Source organism: Megalopta genalis, unplaced genomic scaffold (genome assembly GCF_051020955.1).
Source record: "Megalopta genalis isolate 19385.01 unplaced genomic scaffold, iyMegGena1_principal scaffold0050, whole genome shotgun sequence".
Classification (NCBI taxonomy): Eukaryota; Metazoa; Arthropoda; class Insecta; order Hymenoptera; family Halictidae; genus Megalopta; species Megalopta genalis.
Genome location: NW_027476119.1, coordinates 874,419 through 892,440, shown reverse-complemented (window position 1 = coordinate 892,440; position 18,022 = coordinate 874,419). Strand labels below are relative to the sequence as shown.

Here is an 18,022-nt window from a genome sequence, read left to right as displayed (position 1 = left end):
CGGGCATGAGGCGCAAGGGGCTGACATTCACCTGCTTAGAGCCTCGCACCATGATGAAATTCGAATAGACGGCCGGTCGTCGTCCTTGAGCTAACTTCTGCCTATAGCCAAGGCTGTAGAGCGCTCGGCTTAGCGGCCACATCTGAACGTTACCCGATTGGAAAAAATTACGACGCCATGGAATGTCATTGCCGTTCCGTAAATCGGTGCCGCGATGTTGGCTCGTACGGGTTCGAGGAATACACGCCGGCCGTTGTTTCGCTTGTTTCGTCTGAACTCGATCCTCGGGGGAAATGTAGGTCAAGCCTTGTTCGCCGTGATTTTCGAGGCTATCGAATCGCACGCGCCTCGATCTTCCTAGGAAAAAACGGCGAGTGCGGCGCATCCGTCGCGCGAGAGGCATTAAAGCCGCGTACTTACGGCTCCGCGACAAGCATATATCGTCATGTACGCATTTAGACATTGAAAATGCTTTCCTGATGCAACCACGGCGCCGTAGTTTCCTTCGTTATCTTACCAGCATGTAACGTGGATAAAAAGGACAGTTGTTTCAGCAATTACAATAACAATTGCCGATGCGTAAGAGGAAGAGCGGGACATGATACACCGACAGCGTCTACCTATTACGATTACCTTTTTCCATTAGACTTTTGTGTTACTATGTTTAACGCATATGGACTTTTCTATATCTTTCTTTAATTATCTCTGTACCTATTATTTACATAACATTAACAAATAGTTATACAATACATACAGCGTTATGTGGCTTTCGCTTATATTATATTATATTATATTATATTATATATAGTAATCACGCGTATGGTATTATATCTAAAATTAATTTAATAAATAGGATTTTAGTTGACAGAGGGACTAGTCTATTAGACAATGATCAGGATACTTTTTTTGAAAATTTTCCTATTACTTGGAATGACAGAATAAATAAAAATCCCATGTTTTTCTTAACTTTTTTACCTGTGCCTATAACGAAAATGCGTTTCGTCGCAGAGTCTAGCTGCAAGTGTTGAGAAAGATTTAAAAAACTACAGATTCTCGCGATCTTTAATTGTTTACAGGTTATATCAAGGTCAATCGATTTCGACGATATTTCCGGTACGCGTATAAGTTACCAGGATCTACAAAACGTATTTTTTAAACTTTTATTTAAGTTCAAATAAAAAAGTTTAAAACACATGAGACTTTTATGTTCTTTGTCCAAGTAATAGCAAAATTTAAAAAAAAATTATTATAGTCATTGATTAGTAGACGAAAAAAATCAAAAAAATTCAAGTCATTTGGAGCAATTTTAAAAAAGTTATCTTATTATTATGTCGTTGAAACAGCTATTAAAAGATTAATACGTAAATCGACCCTGGTTTTATGATTTTTAAAGAGTTATTCGATTTCTTCTCGAACCAAGTTTGAACTAAAGTTTGACTAATTCTCAAAATTTATCTGTTTTATTAAAATAAATAATTAAAATAAATAAATATTAAAATAAATATCGAATAAATAAATATTGAAATAAATATTATTAAAATAAAAATTAATTATAATAAATATCGCTTAGGACGCAAAAAAGTTCAACTATCATCCACTGTGATAAATTTTAATTTTCTTTTCTTCTTAGTTTCATGAATCGATTTACATAGATTTTGTGGAAACTTTTGGAGTCGATTTTTGCATCTCACGTCATCTCAAAAAATTCAAATTGTTCGGTTCAATTCTAGAAAAGTACATCTGTACATCGACCGTGCGTCTTTGAAAATTAATTTGGATTAATTGGTAAAATTCGGAAACCGGTTTCGAAAGACACCGGAATCCAAAAACCAGTTTCTCAAACGTTTTCGTGCACACCCAAAGGCGTACGTTCGCGAACCGACTCGAGCGACGATAAGCTATCAATCGGCCGGAATCTCGTTTCGGAGGTACGGCACCGTAATTTATCGGTGTTTTGCAACGCCGTACGCCGAAACTGGAAATCACAGTTGTCGTCGGTACGGAGTCTTGCGGTTTCGGACTCGTACGCTGTCGATACGCCTATGCGTCCTTCCGTCGTCGGCTGCGAACGCGAGATAACGTCGCGTGGCCGCTGACATCGCGGAGTTTTCTGAGACAAAGAAGGAAAGACTCCGCCGCGAAATGTCGCGGAACGATTTGCGAACAATACCGAGTGAAAACGGAATCGATCATGGACTCTGCTCTCTCCTTTTTGCTCGCGCTGCTCGCCCCTGTCTTTATCTGTCCAGTCGACGCAGCTGCGACGGGCAAGAGCAAGTTTAACGACGCAGCCCGTGTAACTAGCGCGAAATGAGTCAACACCCGCTCCCGTTAAACTCTTGCAAAACGCACGTGCGTTTCGGTCCGCCGCGGCGTGTAGTTTCGCGAACGCGGGAGATAAAACGTGCTCGGCCGAGAGGACAGATGTCGTACGGCCGCGGACACACGTTGCTCGCTGGATTCGATGCCGATCGCCGTGGAAAGAGCACGATCGTATGCAGCATTCGTGCCACATACGCGTACACAATGTCAATCGATATGATTTTCATACCAATAATCGGACCGATTCGGACAGCGACGGAACTAAATAACTGAGCCGATAGAGCTGCCTGTTTCTCGAAGCAGTAGCGGTCACGACATTCACAAAGGACGATTGGATAATCTCCGGAGCGGTTCAGCTGAACAGGAAATAGATGCTGAGTCTGTTCTACTCCGCGGAGTTTAGTAGGTATTCGTCTCGTTTCGTAGCAGCCAAGGTTACCGGCTCGGAAGAAGGCGATGCAACACCTGATGGAAAAACGGAACAAAGGCATTGTTGCCGTCTGAGAAAATGATTTCTTTGGAAGCGTCGACGGGAATGTAAACCGCCGAGGTCGTTACGATTGCATTAATTCCGTGGAAAGTGTGCACGCTCGACCGAGAAGCGGCGCGAGCATCGTAAATACCAATAGAGATATTTTATCTTTTATTAGCCGCCGACGTTAATTATCGAACAAAACGCTGATCGTTTGTACGAAACAATTTGCACGGTCACGGACAATGGTTTCCTCGAGCGAAGAACGGTCCTGTGCACGTCTGTTGGCGTCGTAGACCGTGTGCTGCGTGGGCGCGAACGGTCGGCCGCCATCACGAGATTATAAACTTTAAGGTGGCACCTCGAAATTTCGTTAATCTCTGTTGGTATTCGTACGCGACTATTATGGGAACAATGCGCTTGTCTCTACGCGATCTCTGGCCCAACGAAATTATTGTATGTAAAGTAGGAGTCGCCAGCAGAGCTATTCTCATATCCAGGGCGCCATGTTTACGCCGAAAACCTTCCGCCAAGGTAAACGACTGAGCCCCGTTGACAATTATGCAGCGTATATTACAATGACACACGCATATGTGCGTTCTTTTGTAACGGATAGGCGCTAGGATTTCAATTATCGCGTCGCTTGCCAAACGTTCGTATCCGCGTATTAATCATAAAACATTTTTTTCTACGGTTAATTGACGATGCAAAAGTCAGCGTCCGTGTGTCACGTTTCGACGCAAGAAACCGTCGACTGTTGTACTAATCGCATAAAAAGGGGCCAGGTCGTGTTATATGTTATGATTATCGTCGCAATTAGTCATCGTGTCACTATCAGCAATGAGTAAGATTTAAACGCGCAGGAAATGTTCCGGTAGACCGTAGCCTTCGTGTGCGCGCAGTCCTACGAGATACCGACGCTTAAATACCACGCGATAAGGAACAGTTTATCACGCGTAGCATTGTGATCTCTAGTTTTTAAAATCCGGATCGTGTGTTAAACGGGTCGGCTTAAAAACGCCCCGACACCCCGTTGGCCCCTCTCGCTTCGATCCCCATGCTCTCTCGTCTAATCGATAATACGATTCAATTTTTATCCGATTCTTGTAAACAATATCCCTCTGTACGCAAGAAGAGCAAAGAGTCTGACCTTCCAATCTTCTTGAATCATTCAATTACACGCATTCGATGAAAATAAGTCCGTGTTCTTCGTCTCATTATAATGTCCGTCGAGAGCTTGTTATTATAGATAAATATGTGCTGGCACAATTTGTACCTCGTAAAACCAGATACCTCGTATCAATGAAGCAACGAAGGTATCACAGTGTTGTAAGAACATGGAGATACGGCCATGAGGTGATCTAGAAATTATATCGAATAAATTATTGAGTTAAAAGGACGAACGTAGAAATAAAAACATCATCTGTAGATCTCAATTATACAATACGTTAACCTCTCGCCGCACTTTGTCGGGTCTGATTCATGATGGAGATTTCTAGTAATAACCTGTTCAGTATGAATATTATTCCGTTCTTTTATGTCGGAATAAAATTCTATTCTCTGCCCATAGATACTTGAGCATTGAAATAAAAATGTAGACACATTATAAATTCATTAAAACTGAAAAACTTCTATTTACGCCAAGGGATTAATTGAATGCAATGTATCTTGTTTATGAACTATCCAGGCTGTTAAAAAACGATTTCTTCAAAATAGTAAATGCAATTTAAAAAGTTTCAGAGTATTTAGAAATAACGAAAGATAATAGAGAAGAAAGAAGAATTTTCTATTTGACTTCTGCCTGTTGGAATTTACGAAAACATTTTTTATTTTGCATAAAGATCTACAGTTTATTCTCTAACTTCTACCACTTCTTTGCCACTATAAATTTTCCATAGAATTTAAATACGCTGTTAAATGAATAGATTAAAAGAAAATGTCACTTGTAATTAATTGTAATAGAAGAAAAAGAACTTAATATTTCAAGAAGACAACGCTTCTATCCATACCGCTTGTACCACAATAAAGAGTGTTTCGTAGACTTTTGCATAGATTTATTACTTTGGTCAGCATTCTGAACCCTGAATTAAACCATGGGAGAGTTTAGTTAAAGCTGTTTATGATTTGCAGAAGTCACCAATTAAAAACATTGTAAAACTTAAAAAAGAACGAAAAATCCACTTAGTATGACATTTCAAACGAGACTTCAAATAAATTAACAGACGGCTTGATAAACATAATAAAAAACATTATCCATCACTCCATTAAATATTAAACGAACAAGTATGAAAATTAATATAGAGTTTCTATTTTTTTTTCTCACAGATGAAAACACAGACAATTTGCTCACGTCAGACGTCTAAATAAGCGATTTCACCGTTTTGCCAAAAAAGAAGATACAACAAATCAATTTTTGTTTTATTGTTGTACGAATAATTAAAAAATGTAGTCGAGTCTATAATCATTCGGATCGCTGAATATTTAACCTGCAAACAGAGAGTTGATTTTACTTAAAATATGACAAAAGAAGGTGATATGACAGATCCCGTCTATAACGACCGAAGCCCCTTCAAACTCGCCGTGGCAATGTGTTCGGCGGGGACGCGTCAGGTGGCAGCACTGTGTCGTTGCGTGCGGCCCCGATGTTCCGCGATGTTCGTCAACAATCGATGACAGTCTGGGCCGGGAGTACTGGTGCGTCCGTAATCGCATTTTCATTGGAAAAACTAGTTTTCTGTGGTCGTCTATCACGGCATCATTACGGCGGCGGTGGTCCCCGCGTGTCTCGCACGGTTGAACGCGCGTGTTCCTCATTCGCGTTTCCAGCAAATCGATTCCACGGTAGTTCCATTCGACGGGACCTCTGTAGCCAGCGAGTCGGAGCGAGACAGCCAAAGTAACGGGTAGCACGCCGTGGAACGATCAGCGTCGCGCACGCGGTACGTCCCTGTCACTTCTGCACCTTCATCCTCCTTCACCCGAATCTGTTTCGTTTTCGCGGCACTAGCGTGAAGCCGGCTGCTCTATGTCGCCGCGTACACGGTTACATCCTTGTCCGTGATCGTCGTGGCGTTTGCTCGCGCTCCACGCCGACCGAATCCGGCGTTACGGTAACGAAAGTCGTCCCCACTGTCGAGCAGCCAGCGTACACCAGCTGCAGCGGCCTGATCGAGTGGCTTCGAGAGGGCGACGACGTGTTTGCGCCGCGAGACCAACCCTCCTGATGGCGGACCACGGTAAAATGTAAGTGCCTCTAGAATTTTCAACCCTTCCAGCACTCGGTTCCACCGAGTACCGCGACCTTCGGAAATATTACTTTCGAATAAATGAATGAACCCGTCGAGCCAGCGCTTTGCTGACCTTTATTTCCATCTCTCAACGCAATCCGCGCGCTACGTTCCAGCGGAAGAATGTAAAATCGCGGATCACAAGGTGTAGCACGCTGTGCGAGCACTTTTATTTGTTTCTACGACGGGGTTGCCAATTGTGTGTATCTGCTTAACCTTCAAGGCCGATCAAGATCGAAGATTCGTATTGTTCAGATTTCGTTTTCGTATTACCGAAAAATCTAGCGCGCTATTACGTAGTCCGATTGTAAATAGCGATAACGTTATTGCAAAACAAATTCGGCCGTTTCGGCAGCTTTTGAGGTTAAAAGTGTGTATACGACTTTCGACTGCGGACATCTATGCGCATTTCTGTCGATTTCTGCAAACTTCCATTGTAAGCGGAATGAAAGTTTCGGCGCAACCCTCGTGGTATGCTTCTTACGATTAATAAAGTGGTATCAAATCCGTAGTCTACTATTTCTCTTTTTTTTTGCGGTCGAGTGGCGAACGGGAATAATGAGGATAATTGGGGGTCGGGGCGGGTCGATTTATTTCAATGGGTAAATCGTATCCGGAGAGGCGGTTTAATGGGCGCAATGATGGAATATCTGATTCATTCATACGGATCGATCCTTCGCGGCCGCCTCTGTCTCTCCCTATCCTGAACCTATCGGCGAGCAAGCGAGACGGAAATACCTTGGCAGTCTCAAACGTCCCCTTCAAGCCTGTACCCAACCTTGCACTTGAATCTGTGTCACTCTTTTTTACTCTCGTTCTCGTCTCGGTACACGCCGAGACAGTATCTCCACGGGACACGAGCGATGTTTTCCACTGTTTCTCGGCGCCGCGTTGAACCGTTCTGCCTGGAACAGCCGCGACCTTGCCAGTGTTTTAAAGATTCCCTCTCGCTTCGACTGGCAAACGAGGAACTCTCGGACAACGTCGACTACCATCAGCCAGCTATAGCTCGGCGACCGTCGTCGACTGTGGATCGTAATATTTTGATCGTTCCTCGTCCCGGGACATCGCGCGCTCGCTTCCTCAACCGATCCATGTGTTACGCGTAAATTACTCTACTCTTGACAATATGGCACTCTGTGGTTAGCGGGGTCGTTCGGTATATACCGGTGCGCAGCTTCCACAAGAATGTTATGAACATTTTTATGCTTAACAGTACGCTCGGCGCATGCTGCAACCACAGAGTCAAATGGTTCCGTAAATAACTGTTAATAACTGTTACGTAAAGCCTTCAACTTTGTTTATGAAGAGTCCAAACGATGTTATAACTGTTATCAACGGAAAATGATTCTGACCAATATCAATTCCCGTTACGGTTCGTGTAACTCGAACGGTTCTGTTTTCATTCTATGTCGGTTCGATATCGGTTTCGAATGGTTCTGTGTAGACTGCGGATATTTGGCATTTGTGAACAAAAATTAGAAGGTCAAACGTGACACGGTAAAAACTTAATAATAAAAATTTAAGGAATTTTACTGAAACAAGGAATTGTACTTAAATAAGTGTTTATGCATCTCCTGAAGTTTTCAATTACTGTATGCAATTTTTAATTTGCATAAAAAGCCATGTTCTCACACCCATGCTAGAATTATTCCCTTGGCGAGACGTATTAGACCGAACAGACTGAGCGTTTAATAATTATTGATATAAAAAAATTCTCTGCACTAATTACAAAATACATCAGTTACATAGAGTGGTACACAAAAGTGTTCGTACTACTTGAAAACTGAACTAAATGACTTGAATTTTTTTTAGATGATAAAGGGACTAGTCTATTGGACGATGATTGAAATGTTTTTTTCTAAATTTTGCTATTACTTGGAATGACAAAGAAGTAAAAATCTCTCGTTTTTTAACTTTTTTATCTGAGCCTGTAATGAAAATTAAAAAATATCACGTTGCTATGAGTTACAACAAATTAAAGATCGCACAAATCGCACTTTCATCACGATTATGACCAAAAACTGTAAGAAAGCTGCAGTTTTTAAAATCCTTCAACGCCAGTTACCGAGATATACAAAAGGCATTTTTTAAATTTTCGTTATAGGCTCGGATAAAAAAGTTAAAAACCGAGGGTTTTTAATGTTTTCTTTTCATTCCACGTAAGAACAAAATTAAAGAGACGCTTTTTAGCCAACGTTTGGCAGACTAGTCCTTCTATCATCTAAAAAAAAAAAATTCAAATCATTTAGTTCAGTTTTGAGAAAGTTATTGCATTTTAAAAGGCGTACGAACACTTTTGTGGGCCACTGTAGATATTTATTTGGTTAAATTCAATCAAAATCATTTCAGATCATCGCGCGCGAATCAATCAATCAGAATCATTTCAGTCAGTTGAAAATAATGCAACCGTATTCCTACATCTCATAAATGTTTTCACCGTTTTACGTCTGGTCAGATTATTTTTGTCTGGTCATCGATGATAAACACATATGTATTCGTCTTTGTTTATAACCCACGCGGTAAGATGATTTAACACCGACTTGGGAAAATAATCTTTCCGAAAAATAATCTTCGTGTTGTTTGTCGTGTAATGCTTCGCTTGTTGTTAGCTTTGATATCGAGTTGAAATCATGGTGTACATCGCTAACTATAAATATTATTTCTTTTAAGCTCTTACGTGCACGCGCGTTACGTGTACAGAAACGCCAGATTGGCAAACAACGGTGATGAAGTTTGTACACTGATTGAAATCCAAGGGTACGTTCAGTTTTCTACATATACATCGTTTCCACCACGAAGGATAGAACTCTATCGGATCTCCCTTGGTTTCAACTCGCAGATCCGAAAATTGATTTCAACGTTCTTCTGTAACATTCATAAAAGAATCATATTCCTTTATCTTCCTCTACCATCCTGCCGACGTTATCGTTTCGGCAACTTCGCGGAAATCTTGATAAACTGGCAACGAAATATGCGTAGCAGTATCGAGGCTTTAGATCCAAATGAAATTACTTTTTCCGTAATTTAATCGTGCCAGCAGATCGCAAAGTTGCTCGAAAGTTTCGACGTCTACGGTTTATAGACTCTTAACGATTAGTTGCGTCGCGGAAGAATACGGGGTTCAGAAGCGTGAAGTTCCTCGCTCGCGTATACACGCAGTGTTTTCCGAACCGTTCGGAAACAATCTAATCCTATTTGAGCCTCGAACGGTAGGAGCGAATAATGTATGCAGACAGGAGTCAGTATTTTACGCGATACTTCTTTCATCAGCGTGGCCGGTGGATTATGTCCGCTTGTCGACTCCGGAAGTTCTCGTGGCTGGGATAATACCATGTTATGCATGTACGTGCATTTAAGTTTGAACTGTTCAGGGCTGAAATATTTACGCGAGGTGTGTACGAAAATACTTAATCTGTCGCCGCTGAGAAGAATAACTTACGAAGGTGTCGGACGATACGTCAAATTGTTTAACGAACGTTCTTCATAATATAAATTTCTCCATATTTGTCTTTTCTTTAGTCTACATTTTTGTTATTCCTATTTTCTCTTCATTGAATAATGTTTCCCTTTTGGTATACATATAATTTAATTAATTTCGCTTCTTATTTCACACTCTATTTAACTAAAATATAATACAAATTTCGTTCTTTTATAATGAACAACAGATACGACTAGTTTGTATTTATTTTACTTCCTTTTTCTAGTTATGTAATTATTATAATATTTAGAAATTCAATGGTTTATATTGCAAATCGTGTCGGCCGTTTGTTCATAGGCCCATAAACTACACAATCTCTAGTTTCGCTCTTAACAGTTTATTATGCCGTTAATATTAGGGGCACCTATGCTTCAGAAAGAGGGAGAGCAGGTAATAACGCGTCAACGCGACCGAACTTACCCCTGAGTTATAGGGGAGAATCCCGGTATGACCGTGTGGTCTCTCATCTTGCCCCCACAACTTCTTAAGGCATTGTAAATCTGCTTGCGAGCGGCTATTAGATCGCGTAATATGGAATGTCATATTTTTAATCGTTCACGACTTGACCATTAAAGCTGCTTCTTTTATCTTTTCTTATAAATCCTATTTCTACATCTATCGAGGTACAACGTCTTTCGTCCACGATTCGAAGAAAGTTTCGTATCTTTTTCTCACATAAGCTACATTCAAATTTATCATACGTGGTAGTTTTTGAAAAATAGATCCCATATTGAATTCTTGAGATTAAAAGTTTTTACAAATATAAAATATGTTCTGCTTGCGAAATTGAATTTATTCTTTTGTTTTAATACTTCCAATAAAATTACAATCCGGTTTTTGTTTTATATAATTTCTTTAACATTGCATAATATTATTAAATAAATCTAGCATCTTTGCTAGCATATTTTATACTTTAACGTAAGCATCCAGGTTCAGATCTGTGGATCTAAAGTAGCCTAGGGGCTTTTTCTAACCTTTGTGAGAATATAATATATATAAATATAATATAATATATGAATATAATATAAAAAAAAAAGAATAGAAGAACTTCATTCGCAATAAGATGAATTTGATTTACGAAAGGGTGAATATAATTTTCAAATTTTTGAAAGGATGAACTTGGATTTTTTTTTCGTTTTTCAAAAAAGAAATTTCGTTTTCTACGGATGATGAAGCAGCACTTGCTTCAGTATTCTGTCAATAAAAAAGCAGGACTACGAGCACAAGATTTCGAAGCTACCAGAAAAATGTCGGAAAGTTTCTTTTTGATTTTTCCACTGCAAGCATTAAAAAAAATCGTCTTTCATTTTCCGCTGAAAGAACGAAACAACATTCCAAACGATCCAGTCTACATCGCAAAAAGATGAATTTGGAATGCGAAACCTGAGGAAATTCCAATATAGCGATGAAGTAAGACGCGAGCACCGTGTTCACGCGAAATTGTGCGTCTCGTCGAACGCGACACACCGGTGGCATCTGACCCCGGCGGTGAAGGTGAATTACGGCATCGCGCGATTAACGGCCGACGATGGTTTCTCGCGATACCGGGCGTCCCGTAAATTCGCGTCGTTCCGACTTACGGATGGATCGGATGGTGGCGGGCCGCGGGATCCCGCGGAGGAATGTCTTGCTCCTCGGCCGGCCATTTTGGCCATCCGGAGAGGGCCGTTGTAGTGTTTCTGGAATTGTATTATTCCGCGTTAAGCGTTCGAGACCGTTCGCCGTCGACGGATCGATATGGTCACGTTACAAGCGAATGCCAGGCCGGCCAGCCCACGCGGTTTCGTGCTCGCACATCGGACTCGCGATTTATTCGCAGCGCCGAGCGGACGACACTCTCCGTTTCGCCGTGATGGCCCATTATATGCAGGTCATCGGCGGTGGAAACGAGCAGTTAGCGTCAATTCAATTCAGCGAAACCGGCATATGGTCCTCGATTGGGAAGAGGTTGCCTGTAACATATAGATGCCAGATGAGTTCGATCGTTGTAGCTGCAGTTGTTCGTGAGAGTGTTCGAGCGCCAGATTTTTGGAAAATAATACGTACAAAAATAAAGCTGAAACCTCCGTGTTCGTATTCGTTGTTCATTTTCATCGAAGATATTTCTGTACGATGTAGTAGCTGACAAACTGAAGACACTTTCGTGATTGAATCTAGTATAGATTTAAAAAGATCGAACCTTCTGAAAAGTAAATATATTATAGTATGCCTATGCATATATTTCGTATTATTCCAATTATTATTTATTACCAGACTGCGGATTTTTTGGCAAAATATATATAATACTATATTAATATAATAATAATAATAATATAATAATAATTTTTTATTAACAATTAGAAATATAATATAATAATATATTATAGTATGCCTATGCATATATTTCGTATTATTCCAATTATTATTTATTACTAGACTGCAGATTTTTAGGCAAAATACGAATTTTCTAAGTAGATTGTAAGGGATAGAAATCAAATAAAAATATAAATAAAAAATAAATAATAAATAAATAAAATAAAAAGATTTTAATAAGTCGAAAATAGTAGTATTATACTGTGCAATTTCACTTATGTCTTCACAATTTTATATTTCAGTTATTTATTTTTGCCATAGACGCATAAAATACGCAGATTACTAAAGAATCTTTCACGAACGATTTTCTTTTGGTCGTTTTGTCGAGCTTTGATGGAACGAAATATACCGATACTTTACATTAATCCTTTGAAAACGATCGTCGACACAGTGATAACATCGGGATGGTATATCTTATTCTAGCAGTTACAAACGTATAATTCGATTATGTGCATAACAAAGTATCAGCGTTTATTGTACATTTTTCCAATTGAATCTTGTTCTCTGAGAAAAATGTTTGCACTCTATTTTAGAAAATCCCTATACCGTGAACGATTAATCTAAAGTACACCATGAGACTGAATTAGCTCTTCACGTCTGTTCCATAAAACGCGAATATATTATAAATCCTATATCAAGTTTTAGTAGGTCGTTATAAAGAGTGCTCGCACCTGCACAGTATCGTTTGGGAGTTAATTGCTCGGGAATGAACCGCCCTGTTCCACAAAGTACCCTTTTACGAAAAACCGTACGTTTTCTGATCTGTATGCCTGCAATCAGGGCTTCAATGAGACTGTTCAAATTTTTGAATTAGTTCTGATGTAACAGCTATTTTCGACTTTTAATCTTTCCATTCTAAGAGAACAGTTACAAAGTTAATTAATAAATTCTTTGTACATATTTACGCATGCACAGACATTTAGTATCTTTTCGATAATGGGAAGAAAGTCTAGTTGGATAGCAACAGGCTTCGAAAAAGTGAAATATATCTGTTAAGAATTAAATGTTCTCCCAGAGTTACAAAATCACTGTTAACACTATGCCGTCCGGTGGCATCACGCTAGTGCCATGCAAAAACTATCTGTTGGTGCCATTTTAAAAAACTGAAATAACATTTGAACTATATTTCTTGGGTGTTAAAAGGCAGCAAACTAACTATAGCATTGTATGCTTATTTAACTAAGAATTAATTCTTGGATGACATATCTTAATTTTTGGAATTTATATTACCGCCATGTTCGAAATTTTTTTTTAAATCTAAAATTTCCAAGCTATTATGCCGGCGTCAAACAAAACAATCATATCTATCTGCGGACGGCATAGTGTTAAGAATTAAATGTTCTTTCAGAGTTACAAAATCACTGTTAAGATAAAACTTTCGTAACTGAATGAAGGCGTTAACCTTAATTAATATATAATAAGTTACCTTGAAACAGAAAAAGAAATCCTCCAGTAATTCGAAGTGTGCTGAAACAAGTAACGTTTATAAAAGTTTACAGTTGAATTTAAAAGCCCTGCCTGTGTAATACTCGCTCCAAAAAGTGTCTACTCTTGTTGCACATATTTACCATTTTTTTGTTCCCTCGTAAACCGGATAACATGTTTTCGATGCACAAAGGGACCGCGGCGTTTAAAATAACCGGGTTGATTTTCATTGACCTTGGACCATGGATCTCCGACGGAAGATTTGTGAAAGGGTCTGTTGTGTATTTCCGATCTTCTGTAAACATCATCGCCATTTTCCCCTGGCAAGGGTAGAAATGCGCGTAGCGCACGCAAAGTCGATAATCTCCCTTCGCTGGGGGACAGATAGGGATCAGGGAGCTATTTTTCACGGCGGAACGTTTCCTTGCTATTTATGCTGATCATTGGGCCGGACAAATGGCGGGCCGCGTGCATGCATATCGTCGGGGCAACGTCATTAACGTCGCTTTGCCCTGTCGCCTCGGCCTGACCCCGACGTTGGTCAACCTATCCCGACTTGCGAGCGGTCTTGGCCACCTATAGACCCTCATCAGGGCGCAGATCGCGTGATAAAGTAATCTGGGTTAGACTATCATCGTTGCCTTCGAATGGCTTCTGCCTGCTTGACCTGTGCGGAGCCGAAGGGTCATTTTCACCCGCTGAAATGATTCGATTGCGTGCGCGGCTTGATAAATGTGCGTGGAGTCCTGTCGTTGGTCGCGTTCGACCTCGCGTTTCTGCTTCTTAATCGTAACCCTTTTAATGCCGAACAACGATGCATCGTTGTTGGCTCCACCGGAAAAAATCTTGTTCTCTTGATAATTTTAATAAATACATCCCTCCTTTCCGAACTTTCTAATTATCAGGTTTTACAACGCTTTTCCAATCACTTTCCGAAACTATCAAATCACGTCAAACAGCTTTGGTATATTTTGCTACACGGTTGGTATTTTTTGTTACACGACTCTTTCGATCGTCCGGAAAGTTTCATTTCCTGATTCAATTGGAAGCTAACAATTTTCTCAAGGTTTTCCGTTGCACGATGGGATATTATTCGCAGCGTGATATACGATTCACTGGTTAAAATTACTTTGAAATTCACTCATTGGTGATCGTTTACCGTCACTGATGTTAATAATTGACAAATTTTTTAATTAGAATAATGTTTATCTTGGGCGGGACGCAACGTTCTTGGAAATACAACTCGTCGCCAGCAACGACTTGGGCCCATCGTTCGATCAAATTAGGCAGAACTTCGTTAACGCTTTTGATGAAATGAATATAATTAGATTAATTGAACGGTTTACCGAGGGGGAAAGTGCTTTGGCGCCGACCCAGTAGGAATTTCACCTCGCCGGCGATAGGTTTCCGCTCTCCTTTTCAAGTCACTCTTTGATCCTATTCCCCTCGTCCGACCAAGGCTCGCTGTCTCACTCCCTTGTCCGATCAGGGCTCACCCTATTGTCCTTACAAGGCCGGCGCTTGGTTCTATTCCTCTTGCCTGACCAGAACCGCATTACCCTTATCTGTTCACGGTTGAATACGCAATATCATTTACATGCGATGCTATGTATTCCCGAACTGATTCGTTCTCGATGATTCCGATAAAAGCGCGGAATAAAAAACCGCCCTAAAATGTAGAATCACATCAAAATTTACTCTTGTACTTTTAGCATACTAAATGCGCAGCGAAGTACTTGCAGTAACGATCGTATATAAACTGCAGATTTTTTAAATGCAAGAGAAATTATGAATTGACGAGGTCTAATAGCATTTTTATTTTATTTTTATAACTGATCTTTGTAAAATGAATCCAACGAATAAACAACTATTGTTAATAGATCAGAAACTACTTGAAGATAACTGCGGTGCAAATGTTTAGAACTAAAAAATCATCGTTTGCGCGCAAAGGATCGCTTTTGTTCTGTTGCTGATAATGTAGTTGAAATCAATTTAAACAATGATACAGGATGTCCCAAAAATGTCTCGTAACCTGGAAATGGAGGCTTCCTGAGGTCATTTGAAGTAACTTTTTCCTTTGCGAAAATGCAATCCGCGGCTTTGTTTACGAGTTATTAACGAATAAATACTGACCAATCAAAAGCGAGTTCGGTCGTCCCGCGCGTCCCAACTGAGTCATTGCGCGGAACTAGGCTTTCTGCGCTCGTTGGCTCGGCCGCCTCGCACCAGCCGAGCTTGTCTCTCATTGGTCACTGTTTTTCGCTAATAACCCGTAAACAAAGCCGCGGATTGCATTATCGCTAAGGAAAAAGTTTCTTCAAATATCCTCAGGAATCCCCCATTTTCGGATTGCGAGACATTTTTGGAACACTCCGTATACAAATCGATGGTGGAACAGTTACAAGACAGTTGCAACATTTTCAACTGCGTGCCAAAAAGTGGATAAATGAGTCAGCATTCCGTAAAATATATTATTCTCGGACAAATCGAAGTTCAACTGCGTTCCTTCTAATGGATTATGGAGAAGATTTGCAACCATAGTGCATTTTGCCGCTTTCTTTCTCTCTTTCCGTCTTAATCCTTGGCAGTCGAGGATTTTCTAAAGTGGTAAGAATATTTTCCTTAGACAGCTAGTAGATTATGCATCGGAGGGGAGAAATATACATACAATGGGAGAAATGGGCTATAAATCTTGATCCTCTGTTATGTATTGTATGTATATACAGAAATTACATTTATCGACAAAAGTTAAGAAACGTATTACACAGATGCATATTCTTCGTTCTAGTAAATCATCTTATCATAGAATAAATAATATAATAAATATATATTTATAGTAATATTTGTGTTGCGTCAACGAAGGTATTAATTGTATGTATGCTACGCTATAATATGTACTTTTAATGTAATAAGTTGGTTTATTTGTCGAAGTATCAAATTTTACTCAAATGTTAACGATACGTTTTGAAAATTTCAAGTTCTTCAACTTTTGTACGTTTATTATAAAAAAAAAGCTCCGATATTATTATCCATTCGCGAGCGATTTATAGATAAATGGGCTTGATCGTTCCCAAAAATTGCAAAGCGAGTTCGATAATAAAAGACGCAGATTCCCTTAATTGCCGAGACGTCGACGGCGGTGTAATCAGGACTCATAGAAGTGGCCAGTCACGCGCAAACTCACGCAACGTGCTCGAAACGCTGCGCGCCGAGGCGAGTGTAAACGTTCGCCTAACCGCGGCCCGATATGCATGTAGATACGCTTGTATCTAAGCAAATGAGCCATAATCTGGCAGCACGGGTACACACCGTCCCGCTGAATCGTCGCGACACACCGCCTAGACGTGCCTTATCTGCTGTTCTCGAAATTCTATGCTTCCGGGACCCCTTGTCTCGCCCCCGCGGTTGCTCTTTGATCCTCTTTTTCGTTTTCCTAATTACCCAGAAGTTCGTTGCACCCCTTTGCTTCCGTTCTGCTCGTGTTGCAGACACGTTGCGGGTCTGCACCGAATAGACGCGTTAATCATATTCTGTTTAACCCTCCTACGATCTTCAGGTTCACTTTGAACCGGCAGCTTTTTCAACCCTCCAGCTCCGCCGCGACTTTTTAACCGGTTCCTCCGTTAATTGTATTCTCGTAAGAATCGCTTACCGCGTGTCAGAGACGCCGACAAAAACAGCAATCCACTCTCTGTTTCCTCGCAGTTGTGCAAGAGGATCGATCCAAGAGGAATTCTCTGAAGACGATATCAAGCAGAAAATGATTTTCTTGCAGGATAACCTTAATAGATTGGAGCAATTTTGGCGCGGTTCAGCGAGCAGAAACATTCGAAATTTAATCTATTCTGACCTCTACAGTTGTCGGAAAAATATTAGACAGAATAACGATTCAAGACATATTTTTTCTAAATTACATTAGCATTTCCATTTTCCACGATTATTTTCATTTTGTTCGTACGGATATTCATCCCCTTTACTTACGCAACACATATATTTTTAACAATTTATTAGATCGACTAGTTTACTAGGCAATGTTTAAATAAAATTTTGTAAGAGTTGCAAATAAAATAATTCTTTTTTACATTTTGTTGCTATTCCAACCGATTGCAATTATTACAAAAATCTTTTCACTCATTGTCCAGCAAACTAATATGACAAAAATTCGTGTCGTCTCATCCGATTTTTCAAAAAATTGTTGCATTTTAATCTTTATATTACCGTTACTCGCATTGATAAAGCTTGTCCTCTTTCTAAGAGCGTTCCGCTAATATTATTTATATGGTACGCTATTTATCTGCATTCGTTAGGTGTCCGGATACTTGTGCGCGGTAGTGTACGTAATCGAATTATGCTTGCGACTTCTTGGACAGGTCTGGGCATTCCTGTCGCCGTGAATATAATTATAATATGAATATAATTTTCGTTCAGAAAAGGTTAAGACCGTAAAAATTCTTTCGAAAAATGATGCAGCAATTTCGAACGATGCCTCGGAGTCGCTGTTCGAGCGCAAAGGATTAACAGGTTCGCGTTGATCAACGTGTCTCGTACGGCTTTCTCTTTCTTCGCTCGGTTCTTACTTATTGTTAGAAGGTTTCGAGAGTATCGGTGTTAGTTTAGAGGATCTTTCGCCAGCACTTATTCGATAGACTAGCAAAAATCCAGCTCCGACGATGCGCGGAGGAT

The 18,022-nt window shown here is 40.1% G+C and overlaps 1 protein-coding gene across 2 annotated transcripts in view; it reads left to right on the top strand.

Annotated features, from left to right (window-relative positions):
- Nucleotides 1–5,497: 5,497 nt before the first annotated feature.
- Nucleotides 5,498–18,022, top strand: part of mtd (TLD domain-containing protein mustard) — a 424,160-nt gene continuing 411,635 nt past the window's right edge. Inside the window, exons 1-2 of one of the 2 annotated variants that reach the window (XM_033481311.2) lie at nucleotides 5,498–5,733; nucleotides 5,802–6,037. In XM_033481311.2, coding sequence (XP_033337202.1) covers nucleotides 6,018–6,037 — 20 coding nt within the window. In that variant the 5' untranslated portion in view covers nucleotides 5,498–5,733; nucleotides 5,802–6,017. Of the gene's footprint in view, nucleotides 6,038–18,022 lie in introns of both variants that reach the window. The other variant, XM_033481314.2, reaches the window with a different exon arrangement.